The sequence below is a fragment of the Peromyscus eremicus genome, chromosome 4, assembly GCF_949786415.1.
Source record: "Peromyscus eremicus chromosome 4, PerEre_H2_v1, whole genome shotgun sequence".
NCBI lineage: Eukaryota > Metazoa > Chordata > Mammalia > Rodentia > Cricetidae > Peromyscus > Peromyscus eremicus.
Window position 1 is genome coordinate 32355754 of NC_081419.1, and position 19634 is coordinate 32375387.

General features: G+C 38.6%; 2 protein-coding genes across 8 annotated transcripts in view; one reads left to right on the forward strand and one right to left on the reverse strand.

Annotated features, from left to right (window-relative positions):
- Window positions 1–11539, forward strand: part of Fmnl2 (formin like 2) — a 295345-nt gene extending 283806 nt beyond the window's left edge. The window contains exons 22-27 of one of the 4 annotated variants that reach the window (XM_059260470.1): window positions 125–288; window positions 1197–1298; window positions 4753–4851; window positions 5883–6006; window positions 9668–9714; window positions 11128–11539. In XM_059260470.1, coding sequence (XP_059116453.1) covers window positions 125–288; window positions 1197–1298; window positions 4753–4851; window positions 5883–6006; window positions 9668–9714; window positions 11128–11166 — 575 coding nt within the window. In that variant the 3' untranslated portion in view covers window positions 11167–11539. The other 3 variants (XM_059260469.1, XM_059260472.1, XM_059260468.1) reach the window with 3 other exon arrangements.
- A 6261-nt stretch (window positions 11540–17800) lies between these two features.
- The window catches only part of Prpf40a (pre-mRNA processing factor 40 homolog A), a 50204-nt gene continuing 48370 nt past the window's right edge, over window positions 17801–19634 (reverse strand). For all 4 annotated transcript variants that reach the window (XM_059260473.1, XM_059260474.1, XM_059260475.1 and 1 more), the window contains exon 26: window positions 17801–18853. In XM_059260473.1, coding sequence (XP_059116456.1) covers window positions 18761–18853 — 93 coding nt within the window. In that variant the 3' untranslated portion in view covers window positions 17801–18760. The remainder of the gene's footprint in view (window positions 18854–19634) is intronic.

The window sequence follows — 19634 nt, forward strand, 5'->3', positions numbered from 1 at the left end:
TAAAGGTGGGAACTAGCTATAAGGGTCCTAAGTAAGCCTTACAAAGTGCTGAGAATGTGGCTTAGCAGCTGGACTTCCTCTCAATAGAAGTTTCCTGATGTGTTGCTTTCTCTCCATCCATCAGTCTCCCTTGAAAATGTTCTGCTGGATGTCAGGGAGCTGCAGAGGGGAATGGACTTAACCAAGAGGGAGTATACTATGCATGACCATAACACGCTGCTCAAAGAGTTCATCCTTCACAACGAGGGCAAGCTGAAGAAGCTGCAGGATGATGCTAAGATTGCTCAGGTAATCCAAGAGAGTGAACTCCTTCAGGCCCACTTGAGGCATAGGCTCTGGGCTGGGAAAGTAATGTTGCATTTTTTGCCGTTACTAGGTCAATTCCTTACGTAGCTAATGTTTATGTTCCCCCTATTGTCCTTGAAAGTGCCTCTTCCAAGTGGAGCCTTTTGTGCTGTTCTGGAGAAGCCCTCTCTATCCCTTCTCTTCTGTTCTAAATTCCTTCTAGCACAGGTCTGTTTGCAGTCAGTTCTGTGACACGTCAGGCCTGGGCTCCCAAAGCAAAGTCCCTGGGTGTAAGGTTTCTCTAGGTCTTAGGCTTCATACTGCTCTGTCACCCCAGGGGCCTCGGCTATCCAAGCAAACCCAGAACAGAGTATAGTTCCTGTTATCATGGAGCAGGAGGTGGAGTGCCAGGGAACTGGAGGCAGATAGTGATAGCTTCTGGCTTGGACTGTGGTAGCTCACAGAAGAGACTGTTCTTTTGTTGTGGGGATGCTGCAAGGAGTATGAATCAAAGAGTTGAGATTTAGAGCCAGAGTTGCTCCCAAGATCCTTCCTGATCTTGTGGTTTAAGGAGTTGAGTCTTGACCATAGGAAAGCCATGGAAGAAATAGCTCTCTGTGTGTGTGTGTGTGTGTGTGTGTGTGTGTGTGTGTGTGTGTGTGTATGTGTGTGTGTGTAGGGGGGTGGTTGATGGAATTAGGGAAGAAACAGCAGATCTTAAGAGATGACTTTCTATGTCCAACTATTGTACTTTTCTGATTGCCTTTAGTGAAGTATGAGAGGTAATATAGAGAATCCCATGGGGGCATAGAAACTACAAGGCAAATGTCTTTGTTTTAGTTATCTGCCCCAGAGCATCCAGTCCTGATAGTGGAACTAATGTAATTAAAGAAAAATTTGCTTTTTTCCAGGATGCCTTTGATGATGTGGTGAAGTATTTTGGTGAAAACCCCAAGACAACACCACCCTCTGTGTTCTTCCCTGTCTTTGTTCGGTTTGTGAAAGCCTACAAGGTAAGTAGGAGAGCACCCATAGCCTTCTTGTCCACTTTCCCAACAGAAATGTCTCCCTCCTCCAGAAATGTCTATGGCCTTGCTTCTCTGCAGAGGCCTCCTTGGCCTTGGGCAGCAGATTTAGGTGATCACTTTCTAACCCTGTTGAGGGCTTTTAGGCCCTCAGACCATGATGGCTCATTTTTTCATGGAGCCATGCCTGGGCCTCAGCAAAAAAGACAAGGCAATTGGCTACCTGCTTGGGGCAGGGGAGATGCTCCATTACCACTGTTGCTCATTATTGATTGTTGAATATTACAAGCCAGGTGAAGGGCATAGAAAATCCACACCTATGTGAAGTTGTTTGATGGGCCAAGTGAACCAGGGCATGTCAGTAGCACATGCTATAACTAAAGTCAGGGAGATCCTATGTGCTATTTATAGACCTGATTGAGCCATGGTGAGACTTCTTAGACTAGCATTCAATATTATGGAATGTAGGATGGTGCTGGACAGGACTGCAGCTTTTGAATTTTAATCTGGACCCATTCTTGGACATGATCCATGATGCTGAAAAAGCATGTGACAAAAAGAAAAATGATCTCCCAAGATTTCTCCTTTGGGGAAAGAACCTCAAGGAAGACTTTAGAAACTTTTAGCATTAGGCAACCTCATGGTCTTTTAGTACCTATGGGGTTTGGTTTCAGCAGTTTGGTGATACCTACTTTCGATGCTATTCAGTTCCCTCACATAAAGTGATGCAGTACTTATTTGCATATAACTTGTGCATATCTTCCTATATATTTCAAGTCTCTAAATTAGTTGTAACACATATACCAATTGTATTAATTTCTTTTCTGTTGCTGTGATAAAACACCATGACCTTTTATAAAGCAACTGATAAAAGAGTTTAATTGGTCTTACTGTCCCAGAATTTATGATGGCAGAGAGAAGGCATGGTGGCAGGAGGCTGTGGCACTAGCTGAGAGCTCATATCTGGATACAAAAATCAAGAGGCAGAAAGCACACTGAGTATGGTCTTTAAAAACCTCAAAGTCCAGTGACACACCTCCTCCAACAAGGCTATATATCCTAATCCTTCCTGTGTTGGTTTGCTTGTGTATTTATATGCCTGGTCACGATTAAGTTGCCAGGAAAGAGTTAGGAGGTGGGCCCTTGATGAAAGAGGTGTGTCACTGGAGGGCAGCCAGCTTTGAGGATGGTGCTGGGCGTTTACCCACCAACCCTACAGTTCCCCAGAGTTTTCTTGAGTGTGAACAGCAGGAAATATTAGATAGAAGAAAATAAAGGATAACCTTGAGAGGGCCTGGAACCTATTCCAGTGAGCCCTGACTGTCTCTGCCCTAGGGTATTTATAGAAATGCCAAGGGGTGGAGCAAAAGACCTCCCCCCAGCACAGCCAAGTGCAGACCATCTCAGACACCTGCACTCAGGCTGTGGTCCTAATCATCCTCTCTATGCAGACCTGCTGGGATGCCACAGGATGGAAAAGCCCACACTAGGCCCAGTCTCTCTCTGCTTGTGCATCAGGATATAAAGGCCTCAGACACCGCTGTGACACTTGTCTGTGTGCCACCATGCTTCTCACCATAAGGAAATTGGACTAAGCCTCTGAAACTGTAAATAAGTCCCAAATTAAATGCTTTCTTTTATGTGTCACCTTGGTCATAGTGTCTCTTCACAGCAACAAAACAGTGACTAAGACACTTCCTACACAGTTCCACCAACTAGGAACTAAGTATTGAGACATATGAGCCTATGGGGTACATTCTCATCCAATCAACTTTGTCAGTATTATGCAAATAATGTTAATTTAATTTAGGAAAACGGTAATATAATTGAGAAAAATGTCCTTGTTTAGTAAAGATAATATTTTTAATTTATATTTGGTTAAATGCATGGATGTGGAATCCACAGATACTGAGAACAATCCCTATTCCCTGGAGTTCTCTGTTTTTAACATTGGTCATATTGGTAGAGTTAAAGTATTTTAAGGATTTGAGCAGTTTATAGACACCTTTGTGAAAAAACCCTATGGGAGATATGAGGAGTATTTTTTTAAATGAGTAGAGGCTAATTAATGGCTTTAGAGATCCACCCCTGGGCCTCTTACTCTAAGATTAAAGTATTTAGTTACCTCCTTTCATCATTACCAATATGGTAGTCCTATCATGAGTTGAGAGCTTAAGGAAAATCTCCTTAGTAGAAGGATACACAAGCATGGGATGGGAGGAAGGCCACTGGCCTCCAGCTGCTGTTAACTGGTACTCTGTAGTCCCCTGGGGGCCTAGCCATGCTGATGAGCTGCAGAGATGTCCTGGGAGGCTCCTGTGGGGTGCTATAATCACATTTCTTCCCATGAAAAGTTCTAAGCTTAAGATCAGAAGAGAAATCATCTATCAAAATTATCAAACAACCTGGGAAGTGCTGGGATTGCTCTCAAAGGCTTCAGTTGGAACATGTATGGAAAAAGAAGCTGCTCTGTTCTCAGTGATCTTTAGATGTTGTGGTCAAGCTTGTTTACAAGTATGCTCCTCCGCCTTGGCCTTTATCTTTGCAGTCATTGTAGCTGCTGTAGTGAGGATGGATAATGATGTTATGGAATACTTTCTTTGTCCTACATACATTGAACAACATTCTTGCCTGGTGCTGACCATGGTACACTGTGGGAAATTAAGTGATACTGGGAAGTTAATACACTGCCTCCTTTTTTCCTTCCTGTGAGCCCAAAGGAAATGCAACAAAAGCAACAGAGATATACACACATATGTAAGAGTCAAAGAATAAATAAGATTTTGTTTTAAAAGAGAGAAATAGACATCAAAATGTAAACCTTATTGATAGGATTATCCCCAATCCCTAAACCAAACAGATGGCCTTTCCATCAGTTTATAGCTCAACAGAAGTCTCTTGGGCAGGGATGACTTCAAGAGAGTGGCCAAGAGAGCTGAATCTATTCTCTTTCCTTTCTAAGATACCACCAGGCCAGTCATTCTGACTCGTGTAGAGTTGTATGAAGATGCCAAGAATCCTATTGTGGTATGGCCCTTATGGGATTGTAAGTCTAGAAAAATGGAGGTTTTCTCCAGCAAAAGACAGGGTAATCTAGATCCTTCTTTCAGAGAAGGTGTTATTAGGTGGCCAGATTCTGGAAGAAATTGAGACTCACTTGAAAATCATTGAATACAGTGGTCAGAGGGGTGGGGCTCAGAAGCTATTTGTGCAGGTCAAGGAACATCAGGAAAGTTCTAGTTGAGTTCTTCAGCTGCCAGTCTGAAGACTTGTCATATGCAGACAGGGAAACACAGAACTGGAGTAGAATGTGGTCATGAAGCATCGTCTCACCTTCCCTTCGGTTCCCAATGGATTTTTCAAATGGCTTTAAGAAACCTTACCTGTCACCATTTCCATTTATGCCATTTCCAATCTTTATTTTAAAATTGTATGTCCCCAGCAAGCAGAAGAGGAAAATGAACTGAGAAAAAAGCAGGAACAAGCTCTCATGGAAAAACTTTTGGAGCAAGAAGCCTTGATGGAGCAGCAGGACCCAAAGGTAAGAAGTGTCTGCTTCTGAGATGGGCCTGAATGAACCTAAAGTAGAGAGGGTGTGTGCAAGATCCTGACCACCACCTTCTCCAGCATGCGGGCATTTTTTTTCTTTCATTACTGGTCAACTACTTCTGGAATGAAAGGAAGTGTCTGGGAAGCATCTCTAAGTTGATAGAGATCAAGAATTTAGTTGTATATTCAGGGAAGCCATACAAGATTATCTGGTAATAAGGGTCTTGAACCAGGAAAAGTTCCATGGTGTCTATGGGTACTGACCTGCAACAACAGTGTCTTTGGTTTTTTTTTTTGGTTTTTTTTGAGACAGGGTTTCTCTGTGTAGCTTTGCGCCTCTCCTGGAACTCACTTGGTAGCCCAGGCTGGCCTCGAACTCACAGAGGTCCACCTGGCTCTGCCTCCCGAGTGCTGGGATTAAAGGCGTGCGCCACCACCGCCCGGCAACAGTGTCTTTGCTAGGAGCATTGGAAGAAGGCATTTCATGAAGGAGGGCAGGCTTTTGCTGTAAGATTTGAGAAGTCTGTGACTATTATCAGCTATCTCTGTGGCCACAGAACCCAGCCTACATCGAACTGAGGAGAGCACTTAGTCAATAAAAAACTTGCCTTGCAAGCATCAGAACCTGAGTTTTGGCCCCAACACCGGTATATAAATGCTGGGCATGGTGGTGGGTGCTTGTAATCCCAAAGCTGTGGAGATAAAAACAGATGGATAGAGCTGGTTGGCCAGCCAAACTATCCTATTTGGTAAGCTCCAGGTCAGTGAAAGCCTCTTGTCTCAAACCAAGGTAGGTATCACCCTTAGACACACTGCCTAGTTAGGGTTTGTGTGTTCATACCTTAAAGTTTCTGTTGTCTTCCCAGAAGTTTCCTGAATTTTTGGCATTTAAGCAGAAAGTTGGGATGGTGGTATCTGTAGTGTTGTTGGCTGTGGCTATTCAATATAAAGCTCAGGCACACTCTGAGTTTTCTTAAAGTCTAGATGGGCATTGCTGTCATCAGTTTCTGCTTTTCTTCTCAGTCTCCTTCCCATAAATCAAAGAGGCAGCAGCAAGAGTTAATTGCGGAATTAAGAAGGCGACAAGTTAAAGATAACAGACATGTATATGAGGGAAAAGATGGCGCCATTGAAGACATTATCACAGGTAAAGGGTATTTGGTCTTTGTGGTCTGTAGTGATCACACTGCCTCACAGAAGGGGGGCCACATACAGATATTGCAGCTCCTTTCGTCAACAGTTGGCAAGCTCTCTAACTGGGGTAATGAGATTTAGAATTATGCAGCAAAATGTCAACTCGGGTTTGAAGTACGCTTTTATCATTTGCCATCCAGCACTCTCAACAATTGTGGCCCTTCTGTACCGATGGGACCTAAGTCTTCTTCCCTAACTGTTTCCCATGGGCTGTGTCATCCTTTGCCATTTTCTACCTTGTGGCCACTCCTACATGCTTGCCTAATAGGAATACTGCAGGAGAATCCATTCTGTACTAACAGGCAATGTAGGTTTCTCTGGCATGCTCTTTAAAAAACCTGTTTACTCATTCAAAGTAACAAAGCCAACAGGACGGTGTATTCTCCTTTGGATGAGTCCATAGGGTTCTAGCTCAGAACTGGGGACTGCGATCAGCTAATTTAGCTTGAGGTTTTTTTTTTTCCTAGCTTCATGTTTTCTGCTTGAACCAATCCTCCAGGGTTTCTTACTGCCTCTTACTGAGCAGGACACTTAGGCGCTGGCCTGTTAAGCAGTGTCAGTAAGTGATTTCTCTTTGGTGTCATTTGCACATGAATGCTGTTTATCAGCTAAGATACTGAAAGCATTTTGCTCATATAGTAAGGTTTAAAGATGTTAAAGTATAGACAGTCATATGACTGTCCAGGTGTTCCTCACCCAGCTCAACAGTAAACTATGGTCAGTCTTGTTATATGTATATGCCAGTCCCCCTATCCCCCTCCTTAGGAGGCATTCCCATAACTATAACTTCATTTGGAAATATTTAAGTATACACCTTTTAAAGATGAGGATGGATGCTTATAAAACAAAGCCAAAATATAACCACATTGTGTTTTATCAACACTCAAAACAATCTTAATAGTAAATGTGTAGTTATTATTCATATTTCTCAAATTCTAGTTTTTCAAAAATACAATTTCTTGAATTTTCTCATAGCTTTCTGGCATTGTGAATAGGGATGTCAAGTTTCTAAAACCACAGAATTTTTTGACCATCTTAAACAGGGAAATTAAGTAGATATGTAGACTAGATTTTTAAAGTTAACAAAGAATTCCTTGCCTGTTATTAAAGCAGCATAAGTGAGTGACTAGTAAAAATGGCAATCTGGAGGTGTGGGAGAAATGGCTCAGCAGTTAAGAACAATGACTGCTCTTCCAGAGGACCGGGGTTCTACTCCCAGCAACCACATGGGCAGCTCAGAGCTGTCTGTGACTCCAGTTCCAGAGGACCCAACACCCATGGCAAAACATCAGTGCACATCAAATAAAACGAAACAACAAATGGCGATTTGTTCTCACAGTGTGCGCATGTACTTGTATCAGCGTGCACTGTGCAGTCGCTTGCAGAATGCCCCTTGGGAGGCAGTTCTCTGCCTCCTCTGCAATGGGGGAAGCTCTACTCTGTTCAAGACTAGGAATGGGTTGCCAATCAAGGTAAACACCTGAGTGCCACAGTAACGTTTAATTTGAGACTAGGGAAGCATCCAACTTTGCACAGTGAGAACTCAAGACACAGGCTGGCCACAATGTCACAACACCTGTAATCATAATACTTAGGGGGTTGGAGGAAGGAAGGTCAGGAGCCCAACGTCATCGTTCACTACAGTGACTTTCACATCCTGTCTCAAAACAAAAAAGAGCCAAAATTTCTTACTTAAAAAAGAATGACATATTTCAGAATAGTTTTTCCTTGAAGCATTTTTCACTTCCTACTCCCCACCCTCCAAGTCCCAGATTTTCTTCTAGACTTTAATGAACTTGAATATATATTGCCTTCTCTCTTAGCGTTCCTCTTACACTAACCATGTACTAATGCAGTAGATCCTGGCTTTTCACTCTCTTTTGTTGTCTGGCTGTTATTCTCAATGCAGTGCTGAAGACTGTGCCCTTTACTGCTCGCACCGCCAAACGTGGGTCTCGGTTTTTCTGCGAACCTGTTCTCACTGAGGAATACCATTACTAAACTATTGCTTTGTCACCTGATACTATTAAAAGGTTGCTATAGATTTTTTTTAAACCTCTTATTCCACCTCTAAACTCCCATATCTTAGGACCAACCACTATGGAATGCCATCTTCTTCATTTTACATTTTGTGTTGTGTTCCTGCTGCATGGTTTTTTATTTCAGTCATTACTGTACACTCATACTGCCACTTTGAGTACATGTATGTAACCACACTCCTGCAATGATAGGAATGTGGGTGACAGTTAACAGAACCACTTGCCGGGGACTAATAATATCTCTGAATACAAAATTAAGGCCAATGTTTACTGAGTATTTATTTACTGTTCCCTAGCAAGTTAACAGATAACACCTTCCTCCACAACCCTTATTCTGAGCTACCATGGTAATAAAATGATATACTGTGAAGAAGTGCTCAGAAAATGAACGGGGCAGGGAATACTGGGATGGCTCCATGGGTGCCTGCCACAAAGCCTGACAACTAAGATTGAGCCCCAGTACACACATGAAGAAAAGAACCAATTCTGACAAATTGCTGACTTCCACACCTGAACCATGGTACATATGGCTCCCCCTGCCCCAAGATAATAAAATCATCCATACTATATATGAAAACAAGGAAGGTTCTAAAGCTGTATTTACATAAGGACCTGTATTAAGCACAACTGCAAATTAGGCCTTTCTCCAATGCCTTATATAGTCCTAAGTGTGCTGGAACTCAGTACGAGCTTTACACTGGGGACCCTTTCAGCATAAAATCTTGGAAACCCTGACATCATCAATTTTCAGCCTCACAGCCCTACCCTGGGCAGGTGACTTCTATTCACTGTCATGCCCCGTTTCAGCTATCTGCAGCAGTTCCGTATTGGAGCAGAGATGCAAGGCAGGATGTGCAAGCAAAGACTGAAGAGCTCACCACTGTCTTTGTCCTCTCTCTTCATGGTAACTCTGTTCCATGTCAAGCCAGAGTACTTTTTTGTGACAAGGTCACAGCTAGATGGGCGTGTTAGAGGAGAGTGGCGGCAGAAAGATGGAGAATAGTTTTTCTTAGCACTTGAAAATGGGAGAGGTATAAGATTTGCACAAGTAATTTCCTGAGCTTAGTGTTTATGATTAAAAAAGAAAATATGCCTGTGCATAGTTGCTTACAGAAGAGACAAAGAACATACTGCCAATTGTCAATAGCCATTGACTATCTCCTGTGCTGAGATTGACATGGAACTGGGTGTTTTGTGGCACAACTATTCTGTGAATTGTATTTGCTAGGTGTGCTTGTCTTTCAATCTGAAGATGTCACTGTCATTGCCTGCTCTGCAGTGTACTTACCCACCAGTGCTCATTAACAGACTCAAAACTCTGATCTGCTTGGCTGTTTGCTGCTCGACTGTCTATCTTTCTGGAGCCAATCTTCAAAGCAGCTTGAAACTGGGTGATCAGGGCTGGGTGGGAAGACACTCATCCTTCCCTTGTTTTACCTAACACAACCTGTGGTCAAAGCCCATGCCTTCTGTTAGCTAACATACCCAGCAATGTTAAGCACTAAGTTGAGTTGCTTTCTGTTTTCATCCCATTTTTACTTAACCATCATTTTGTGTTTTTTGTTTTCTGTTTAGCCTTAAAGAAGAATAATATCACTAAATTTCCAAATGTTCACTCGAGGGTAAGGATTTCTTCTAGCACACCGGTGGTGGAGGATACACAGAGCTGGCAAGCATCACTTTTTACTTAGCTTCCTCCTTTCTATATCAGTCCAATGGTTATTTATGGTCAAGGGTAATACTGGTGAGAATCTGACCAGTCTTTGTGCCTCACGTTTAATAATGTGTGGCTTTTTCAGCTGGCTTTCCCATTCTTTTGTGATGGCTTGGCAAAATAGCTGATTGTACTTGCTTCTCTTAATCCCTTTTGGTCTTCAAGTTGGTTAATTCTGGTTTTATCTGGATAGGTACAGTGGGCATTGGCCAGGGAAGATGATCCACAGATTTTGAAAGACTAGGAATTTTACAAATAATTCATCTGAGGATCCCAAAACCACAGGGCCGAAACCACCAGAATAACTGTGTACCTATGTTTTGGTTAAGACTGAAAAGGAATATGGGAAGGGCTACAAGTTAACAAGCCTCTTGGGGACAAACCCAAGAGGGTTTGATTTTGCCTTGTAGACATGCTCACCAAGTACTGGTTACTACGTCAACTATCAACTTAAAATATTGGATGCCTATGTTAAATGTTTTGTAAACATAGGACGTTGCCTAGTATAAGTCTACAATGCCGTCAATTTTCCCTTTAGTTAGTATTTATTATTACACATTACACACCTTTTTGTTATGTTTTAACTCTATCCAAAGGATACATGCTAGACTATCAGTCTTATTCATAAAAAGCATGCCTTCATACTAAGAGTGCTTATCTAAAATTCATGTTACTTCATTTCATCCCACTAAAGCAATGTCTCCTTCAACCAGAATGCACTAGTCTGACTTACTCATTCACAGCTTTTTAAATACCAAGCAGTCTGTCTTGCATTAGCAATAGACTAGATTCTCCCTACAGATTGGAGCACAAACATGATAGGTGGAGGAAAGACCAATAAGAGAGTGAGGTATTGAGTATTATTTCTAATTCATAAAAAACTGTTCTCAGCTACCTAACGAGGTACAAAGGAACCTGTTTCTGCAGTATTCTGGCATATTCTTATTAAAACTGCAAAGTCAAAACAGTTTGCTTTGTGAGTTTTGCAGTAAGATCATTATAGTCTTTTGATATTTAAGATGCCCCAGGAAGACTGAGCACAGTTGCTTCCGATTGGAGAAACATTTCAAAATACTTCAACTAGCTAAGATACTGACCATGATAGAAAAATCTCAAAATTTCAGAATCCTACCAGTATTACATCTTATTTTAATTGTAAATTCTAAAGGCAAATGTCTTTGGTTCAATGCCCAATGGGTTGGAAGGGCCCATTAGTTGACTCTACACAAGCTGCTTTGACTGGCTGCCAACTGGCCTTTGTCTTGCTAAGTAAGACACACTTGAAGTTGCTCTTCTTTCATTGGCATTCTCCTCTTTACAGATCTTAGAAACCAACCATATAGACGAGCCGATGCGGTGAGGCGAAGTGTGAGGAGGCGCTTTGATGATCAGAACGTGCGTTCTATTAATGGTGCAGAGATAACAGTGTGACCCCGAGACCAGCCTTCATGAGAGGGTGCACATGAAACTGCCGACGTGAACTTTATGTGCTACCATTTAGCTGCAGCCTTCAGTACAGATCAAATTTCCTTAAGGGCTCAGACTTAGTAAACATAGAATTTAAAAAGAATGGGTTCTCCTTTTAACCCCTGTTAACAAGTGCCTAAAATTGGAAATAACTTGCTCAGATTAATCAAAGCAATAGAATTTGACTTAAATCTTTTTACATCAGTATGTTACTCAGTTTTTTAACCAAAATGTAAATTTCATATTAAATTCATTATTTGCCATTGTGACTGTCCCTTATGGCCCACCCTGGCTTCCTGGTAATTTGTAAATAACAGGGATATGTTTGCTATGGCCTTCCTTTGCTGAGAAGTCTTCTAAGAAATTGTGTGTTTGAGCCATATTCATCAACTGTATCTTTAAGGACTTGTAACAAGGGAGAAGGAACCTGGCACAAATAATATCCTTCTATTATTAAGTAAGCCCCAGCAAAGTACAAGCAGGATGCAACTGCAGTCCCACTCGAAGTCTGTCTTGTCTCATGTTGTTTCTGTGCAAGGGCACCAGGCACAAAGGCATTCACTTGTATGACTGCAGAATGGCATAAAACATTGTATAAGACTTAACTGCAGAAACTGGGTTCTTAAGCTAGAGGCAGCTTTTAATAACACAAATATTTATTACCACTAAAATTACCATTATGGGTCAATTCTTAGAGAAATTGGTGCCTTGTTAGTCAGGGAGAATTTACCACAAGCTCTATCAGTAAGCATTCAAAATTACATGTGTTAGTGTAATGTTGAAACCTGGCCTTATTCTCTTCTGACAATCGAAGGGCCTTTTTCTTTTTCCTTTTCTAAACTGAAGTATACTTATACAGCTGACATTAAGTCATCAAGGCTGAATTGCTATGTGTATTTCTCGCTTATGAGAATTTCCAATTAGATTTTAGAAAATTAACATTAAATTTAAATTATATTGATAGGGTTAAATGGTTAAGTCACTTATTTTTACTTCCTCACTGGCAAGGCATTTTGATCCATTCCAAAGTGAAAGACTGGACTGAAGCTAAATTTGTACTTCTCATAATACATACTCTGCTTCTGGCTTACCTTATTGGTACATCAGTATATTAATTGTAAAAATTATTGTATAGTATTTAACCGCTGAATTTCTTGTGTTTATGTGAACCCCCTTGGTAAAGGTCCCCTTTTTTCATGGATGTGTAGTTATATGATCTTTTAAAATGTACAGATATTTTGCTATAAGATTGGTGCAGTTTTTTATGGTTTTTACAATTCTCTTTTAATTCCTACCTAAGCCCCTGATTAATCCTGTAAATATTGTTTAAAAATGTTCATCAGCCTATGCTACACAATCTGAATGTTACTTTAACTTATAGTTTTTTTAAAATATATATATTTAACTACAAGGACAATTTAAGAGTCAGTTACCACATTTCACAATAGTATGCCTATTTACAGATCCCTTTTTAATGGCCACCTGATGGCACATTCATAAATGTATAGTTTTAAAAGAACATGCCAGGATTGTTGTCTTTTTGTTGAGTCATTTTGATGAATATATTAATTTGATCATAAGAATATTGGACACTTTATCAAAGAAATCAGCTATTTTCCAAAGGTGTGCATTTGCTTAAAAAATTGCTCATTTCCCAATGCACAAACGGACAGTAATGTTGGCATATTCTTTTGTTTGTCTATTAATGATCCTGCTTCTTAGCAATATTAGAAATGTTTTATAAAAGCAATTCATGTTACTTTTCTGGTCTTTTCATGCCATTTGAGCAAATAAACTATTTACACTACTATTCTGTCATATGCTGTAATCCTTGAATTGTGTATTTTATTGTTTTTGTTTTATATGGATTTTTATCATTAAAAACAGATAGCTTGTTATTGCAGTTTAGAACCCAAATGGAGCAGATTTTAGAAAAATTGCTCCCCCGTATGTCTCTCCTGCCCCAGTTTCCCACATGCTGTGGTCAAAAGAACCTGGCTTACTGGTAATGTTTGAAACATCTTAACTAACCATTTTACATATTTGGAATATTTTCAGACCTTACCTACAGCAGTAAAGTTCAACGGAAGGTTTGGTTGGGTTTAGAGCCTTTTGTTATTTGTGGTCTGTTGTTTTGTTGGGGAGCTAGCCCAGGCCCTTGCATATGCTTGGCAAGTGCCCTACTACCAACTAACTCAGAATTCAGTATGCTTTCACCCAGTGTTCATGCACAGACACACACAAGTCAATGCACTGCCCTGTGACCCTTGAGTCAATTTCTACCGGATATAAAATGTAACCTAGTATCTATCTGATCACTGATTCTGCTTTGGTGTTCCAACATACATTTTGTAAAATTGGGCAATTTCTGCAGAATTACCAAAATTTACAATAGCGGATAAATACTTTAGACTACTAGTCTATTTGGTATATGATAAAATTCTGTTCACTCTGTTTTTGGTCATGTTCACCCCCAATGCCCCAAGACAGGGTTTCTCTGTGTAGCCCTGTCCTGGGTTTTCCTTTACAGACCAGGCTGGCCTCAACTCAGAGATCTGCCTCTTGAGCGCTGGGATTAAAGGTGTGCGCCACCACACCTGACTTTCACTCTAGTTTTTATTCGATATGCAAATATAATTTATCAACACAAGATTCATTTTCCATCTCTTTAAAGTTGTTGTCATCCATTTTCATGAAAAGATTTGAAGAACAAGCATAAGGTTGTGTTGATGGATTTTTGGGGAGAGCAAGGTTTACCTTTTTAAGTAAAGTGAGTACTGCACTGAGAGACAGGGTTGTGGTCACTTCAACCCACAGCAAAGAACTGCTGTGGGCAGAGACTTAAAAGAAAAACGGCGACACAAATCCAACTTATTTAATAAAATATGCCATTTTTCTATTTACAAAAGGTCTACTGTTAAAGCTACGAGGTTCTTTACATCAAGAAAATATATAAACAGAAGTAAAAATCTGGTGATTACATAGAAAAGAGAAACCTTTTCCCAATTACTCACCTTTTTGAGTAAGTCCTCTGTTCAGTTGTAGAGGAAGGCAAGAAGCCTAACACCTACCCAAAATGTTAATAGTCAGGACCAAAAAACAAACAAAAAGGTATCAGTAACAAGTAGATAATCTAGTAACAATCACAGCATAGTATCAAAAAATGGCTTAGCTTGAATGTGATCTGCTCCAGACGAAAGAGCAGGGCTGTGGGCTAGCCTGTTTCTCTGAATTGTAAACATTAATTGCACTAGGGTAATCACTGTCAAACATCAATTATACAAGATGGCCTTGAATTATAATCCACTCAATCTCAATTCCAGCTATGAGTACAGCAGGTTTAGGGATAGCATCTTATTAAGCAACTTAGACCAGGAAAACAAACTAAAATGGAGGACAGCTAAGCAAAGAACAGGACTTCTTTCGTTTTCACTCTGAAGTGAGCTCCTATAAATGGAGTGCTATCATGTTACCATGACTCATCCTATTTTTTAAAACCTAAAATGTTTGCATCTTATAAGTCTGAATTTTATGTTCTCATTATTAAGCTTTGGACATTTCCTAAGTTATAGTTACTAGGCTTTTTTGTAGATTTTGAATGAGGCATCAGTTCTGAGTTGTATGGTTTAATTGCAATGATGCCTGTTTAAGCCCATTAATATGGAGGATGGGATGCTATGGTCCTAGATGAGTACATGTATCAACTGATAATTTACATCTATTTGTTAAGTGCCTACTGTGTGCCAGGTACAGTCCTAATTAATTAACAGATCTCTCTCTCTCTCTCTCTCTCTCTCTCTCTCTCTCTCTCTCTCTCTCTCTCACACACACACACACACACACACACACACACACACACAGTAGTGAAAGAGATAAATCCCAGGCGAGGAATTCATGTTGACTACCAGTGACATCAGAATAAATGGTGGATTAAATAGAGAATAATCATTGTCAGTCTGGCAAATGTCATTATCAGAAAACATAAGCTTCTTGTAGTTCCATGAAAAAAATCATAGCATCATTTTTCTTTCCATTTTTGTACATAAATCAAGTGTAGTTTAACCTAGAAGAGGAAGGTGGGTTCAATTAAAATCTGGTACTGAGAGATTCCTCAAAGGAAAATATATTTAAGGAATTAACTCTAGTTTGTTTTCATTTCTGTTAGATTGTTTTTAAAATTTAAAATTTTTTTATTTAAGTATACATCATTTTATGTTAAAATTCTATAATCTTCAAGCCATTCTTCATAACTCTTCCCTAAGTATTATCTGATTAGAATGCTTACATAAAATGTAAATCCAATTTTCCTCTTCTGGATCCAAAATGTCTAGTGAACACTTAGTCAACTTTTAGCACTGGAGTACAACCAGGAGCATTTAGCAAATGCTTAGTAAAGCATATAAATGAATGACAGCAGCACACTACAATCTGGAACTACAAATAGTTCACAGAAAAACACATGTAGGCTTTTTAGTGGCTATCAGCACTCTAAATGGATTGCCGTACTCTAGGCATATCCGTTTTTTGTTTCACAGCTAGTCAACATCAGGCCCCACTTAAGAAAAATCCAAAAGATGAAATAATTGTGACTAGTCATTTATCAAACTTACCAGAAGACACAGAAAGTTTTACATGTTGAAATAAACAGTAACAATTTTTTTTTGTTTTGTTTTTCGAGACAGGGTTTCTCTGTGTAGCTTTGCGCCTTTCCTGGAACTCACTTGGTAGCCCAGGCTGGCCTCGAACTCACAGAGATCCGCCTGGCTCTGCCTCCCAAGTGCTGGGATTAAAGGCGTGTGCCACCACTGCCCAGCAACAGTAACATTTTAAAAAATGAAATTGATAGTCCTGTCACAGTATTTAAATTCATTTGGGAAGATTGCAAATTATCCTCATGCTAAATTGGTCACACTAACTACTCTTACAAATTTTCCCCAACATAAAAGGGATGGAATAGGAGAAAATAAGAATATCAAATATTCAAGGCCAAAATTTTGCCTGTTATTAAATACATTAGCAAGCTTAATAATAGTGATGCTGAGAAAAAATTAAGTTTCAACATCAGAGCCCCTAGTCTTAACTGAAATATATAAACAAATTCTTTCCCATTTGAATAAATCAGATTCAAATCTAGAAGAACAAATATTCAAAGATAAGTCAGTTTTGCCAAATCTTTTTAAGATTTAGAAATATCTAGTGGATTTAAAATATCCAAAGATTTAGTACCTTCACACTACATTTTTCTAGCAACTAAAGTTCGTTGAATGGGATAATCAAGAGAAGACAATGGAATAGACTTGATTTACATGTTTTATAGCAAGGATATTACAGTTCCAGTTTCCTAAAGTAAAAATTCAATACACTGAGATAAAACTTCTATTTAAATCAATAGGGTTGTTATGATATTGATCTGTTCGCAGTAACACAGAACTGCCTTTAAAAATCTGTTTAATCAAGATAATCACTTATATTTTTTGCTATGTCTGGTTTGCATAGGTTAACTTCAGGGATAATTTAAAATGTTTTATAGGGATCTGAAAATATTAAGAAATTATAAGAAATACAGAAATCTATTTTGAGGACATGCTAGAACAAAACACATCAATAGCTTTTTATTCAAATATATCAAAAATTTAAAGTTGTACTTTAAAAATCATTCATGGAACTAAAACATATTTTACAGATTCTAATTTTTCTTATGCAACATTACTGGTTTACCTCCCAATATCATATGCATGATTTAATGACTCTCTCTGACCTCCATGTCAAGTGTTCAGACTCATTAGCAATCTTGACTACTGCTAAATTGGGACCTCTGACAATCAAATTCAAGGAAGTTCTGTTGCCAAAGTTGTTAGATATTTTGAGTGACATATAATGGGGAACTAATCTCAAGCAAGCACTTTGATTATTTCATATTTCCTCAAACAGAAAATGACATGGCAATGAGAAGTTTAGAAACAAAGTATCTCCCTTTTCTGAGTTTTTAAAGTGACCACTAGATTTAATTAAAACACTGGACAGGATGGAAAAACAGTTGTACTGATCTGTCCCAACTCATTTAAAGGGCAATGAAACAATTTATATTGTATCTAAATCTCAGCTTGAAAGAGACAATCTCAGCAAGTCCAAATTAAAAGAACCAAGATAATACCTAAAACAATACTGAAGACTAAGTGCTGAATACTTAAAAAAAAAAAAGAAACAAAACACATACACACATACAAAACCAAAGCCCTCCTGCACTGAAGGAAAATAGTATAAATCACATTACTAACCTTCAAAAGTTAGCATGTAAAGAGTATTCTATCTTAAGCCATTGCCTTTCTAAAATATTCCATAGGAAATTTATAAGTGAAAACTCTAAGGACCTCAAATGCACTGATTTATATTCATAAATATTATAAAAGGAAATTAAAGTAGCTCCCATGGGTAGGATGAAACAAAATTTTAGGGATTTATTATCTTGTAAATGACCATACAATTTCCTTAGAGCTGAGTAGTTTATGTAGAAATAAACACTAGTGCACACTACAAGAGAAGGTTTAATAATAGATAAAAATGTACAAAAATATTGAAATCAGAAATGCTTTAGACTGTGTACCATGGAGTCAATACTTCTCAGTGAGTAAGGAAGGCAATTTACAACCTCCTCAATGGAATTAAAAAAAAAAGTGAAAGAGAAAGATTGGATTAAAAATTCAAAGAAAATGTTTAAGTCAACATTGATTTTTCTTCCCCCCACTACAAGGATATTTCAACTATCACTCAAAAGTTTGGTGGCACATTCTTTAGTAGGTCCTTAAGGCAATATATTTAAAGTAATTTACAATTTGATTTGATGTTAGCTATTTTAAAACATCACCTCAAAATAGATGCTCAAAATAATGCCCTCATAGCCTTTTTAAAATTTATTCGGATGTTTCATAAAAATAATGGTGGCTTTATTACAGCAGTGCTCATCAGCACCGCCAGTTAAAGGTCTACTAAGTTTCCATCAAAAACACCTTTTCTTAAGAGCTCACCATAAAAGATCACGTTGGCTTTCATCAGTTCAGTAGTGCACAAAAAAGCAGTCTTATCATGGGTTGCTGGTGCTTTTTTTTGTACTACATTATCAAAAAAATGTTCATTGTATCTTCAAAATCCCACTTCTATAAAGTAAATCAAATCCCCTCATGACTTAGAACAAAGTAGAGACGTCTGCAGCTATCAGTAAATTGCCACTTTTAATCCATCCTGCAGTGCCCTAGGAAAGGGTCACAGAAAGACAGTTATGACCGTAGGAAAATATGATTCTTGATACAGAATCAAGTTATTTTCAATTTCCCTTGCTTTTATAAAGTCCACAATAACAATACATAAATGCACTTTTTTTTTTCCTGTGACACAATTAAAACCCAGTGTTATGATGTAAATTGAACTTAAAATAATCCCTGGTCTGAATTAGACTTTAAATCATACTATAAACATATATTTGGTATAATTTATTGATCATCATCCAGTTGCTCCAAAAGGGTTCTTCTGCGCTTTTCTAATTCCCCTTCACTCAGTTCACTGCCAGAAGTATCCCAGTTACCCTGCAAAGACAATCAGCATAATTACAGTTAGTTAATCCTGAAAATGTTAAGAAAATATTAACTATAGAGTCCAAAGTAGGTAAGAGTTTCATTCACAGAAACACATTTCACAGGATTTTAAAACTGATACTTTGCTCCAAAGCCCAACAATGGGTTATTAAGCATTCCTTGGATGTCACTAAGAGAAAAATATGAAGACTGGGATTATACATGGCACTACTTCAGTTTATATTAAAATATGTAATCAAGGAAAAATTGTACATATATTCCTTCCTTATACATAATTAAATATGAAACATCCCTACTTAAGGGAAGCCAGGTACTCACTTCCTAGGCAGTATGTTCTTTGCTAATTATATAGAGATTTTGGGTAATCCTGTAAAATAATTTAAGGTTTAATTTTAATGTTTGAAATCTTATGCTCAAATAAGCAGACAAGATTTAAACTAAATAAAATTAATACTGCATCATCTTTAAGATACAACCTTTGAAAAGTGGAGTGCACCTTTAAGATGTTTTGTTTAAACCACTGGTACTGAAGAAATAAATACAGGGGATGATTCACTCTTCATGGAAGTCGTGAATCGGATTCATTCATAAAGACTAAAAAAATGGGTAGATCTGGGAAGAGTTGCTGAAAGGGGTTGAAGATGATCAAATTACATTGTAGAAAATTATTTAACAATAAGCAAGAAAACAACAATAATTAATAAACAACAACTACACATAATTCTATACTAATAGATCAGAATATTCTGATGCAAGATGTAGGACATCTCTT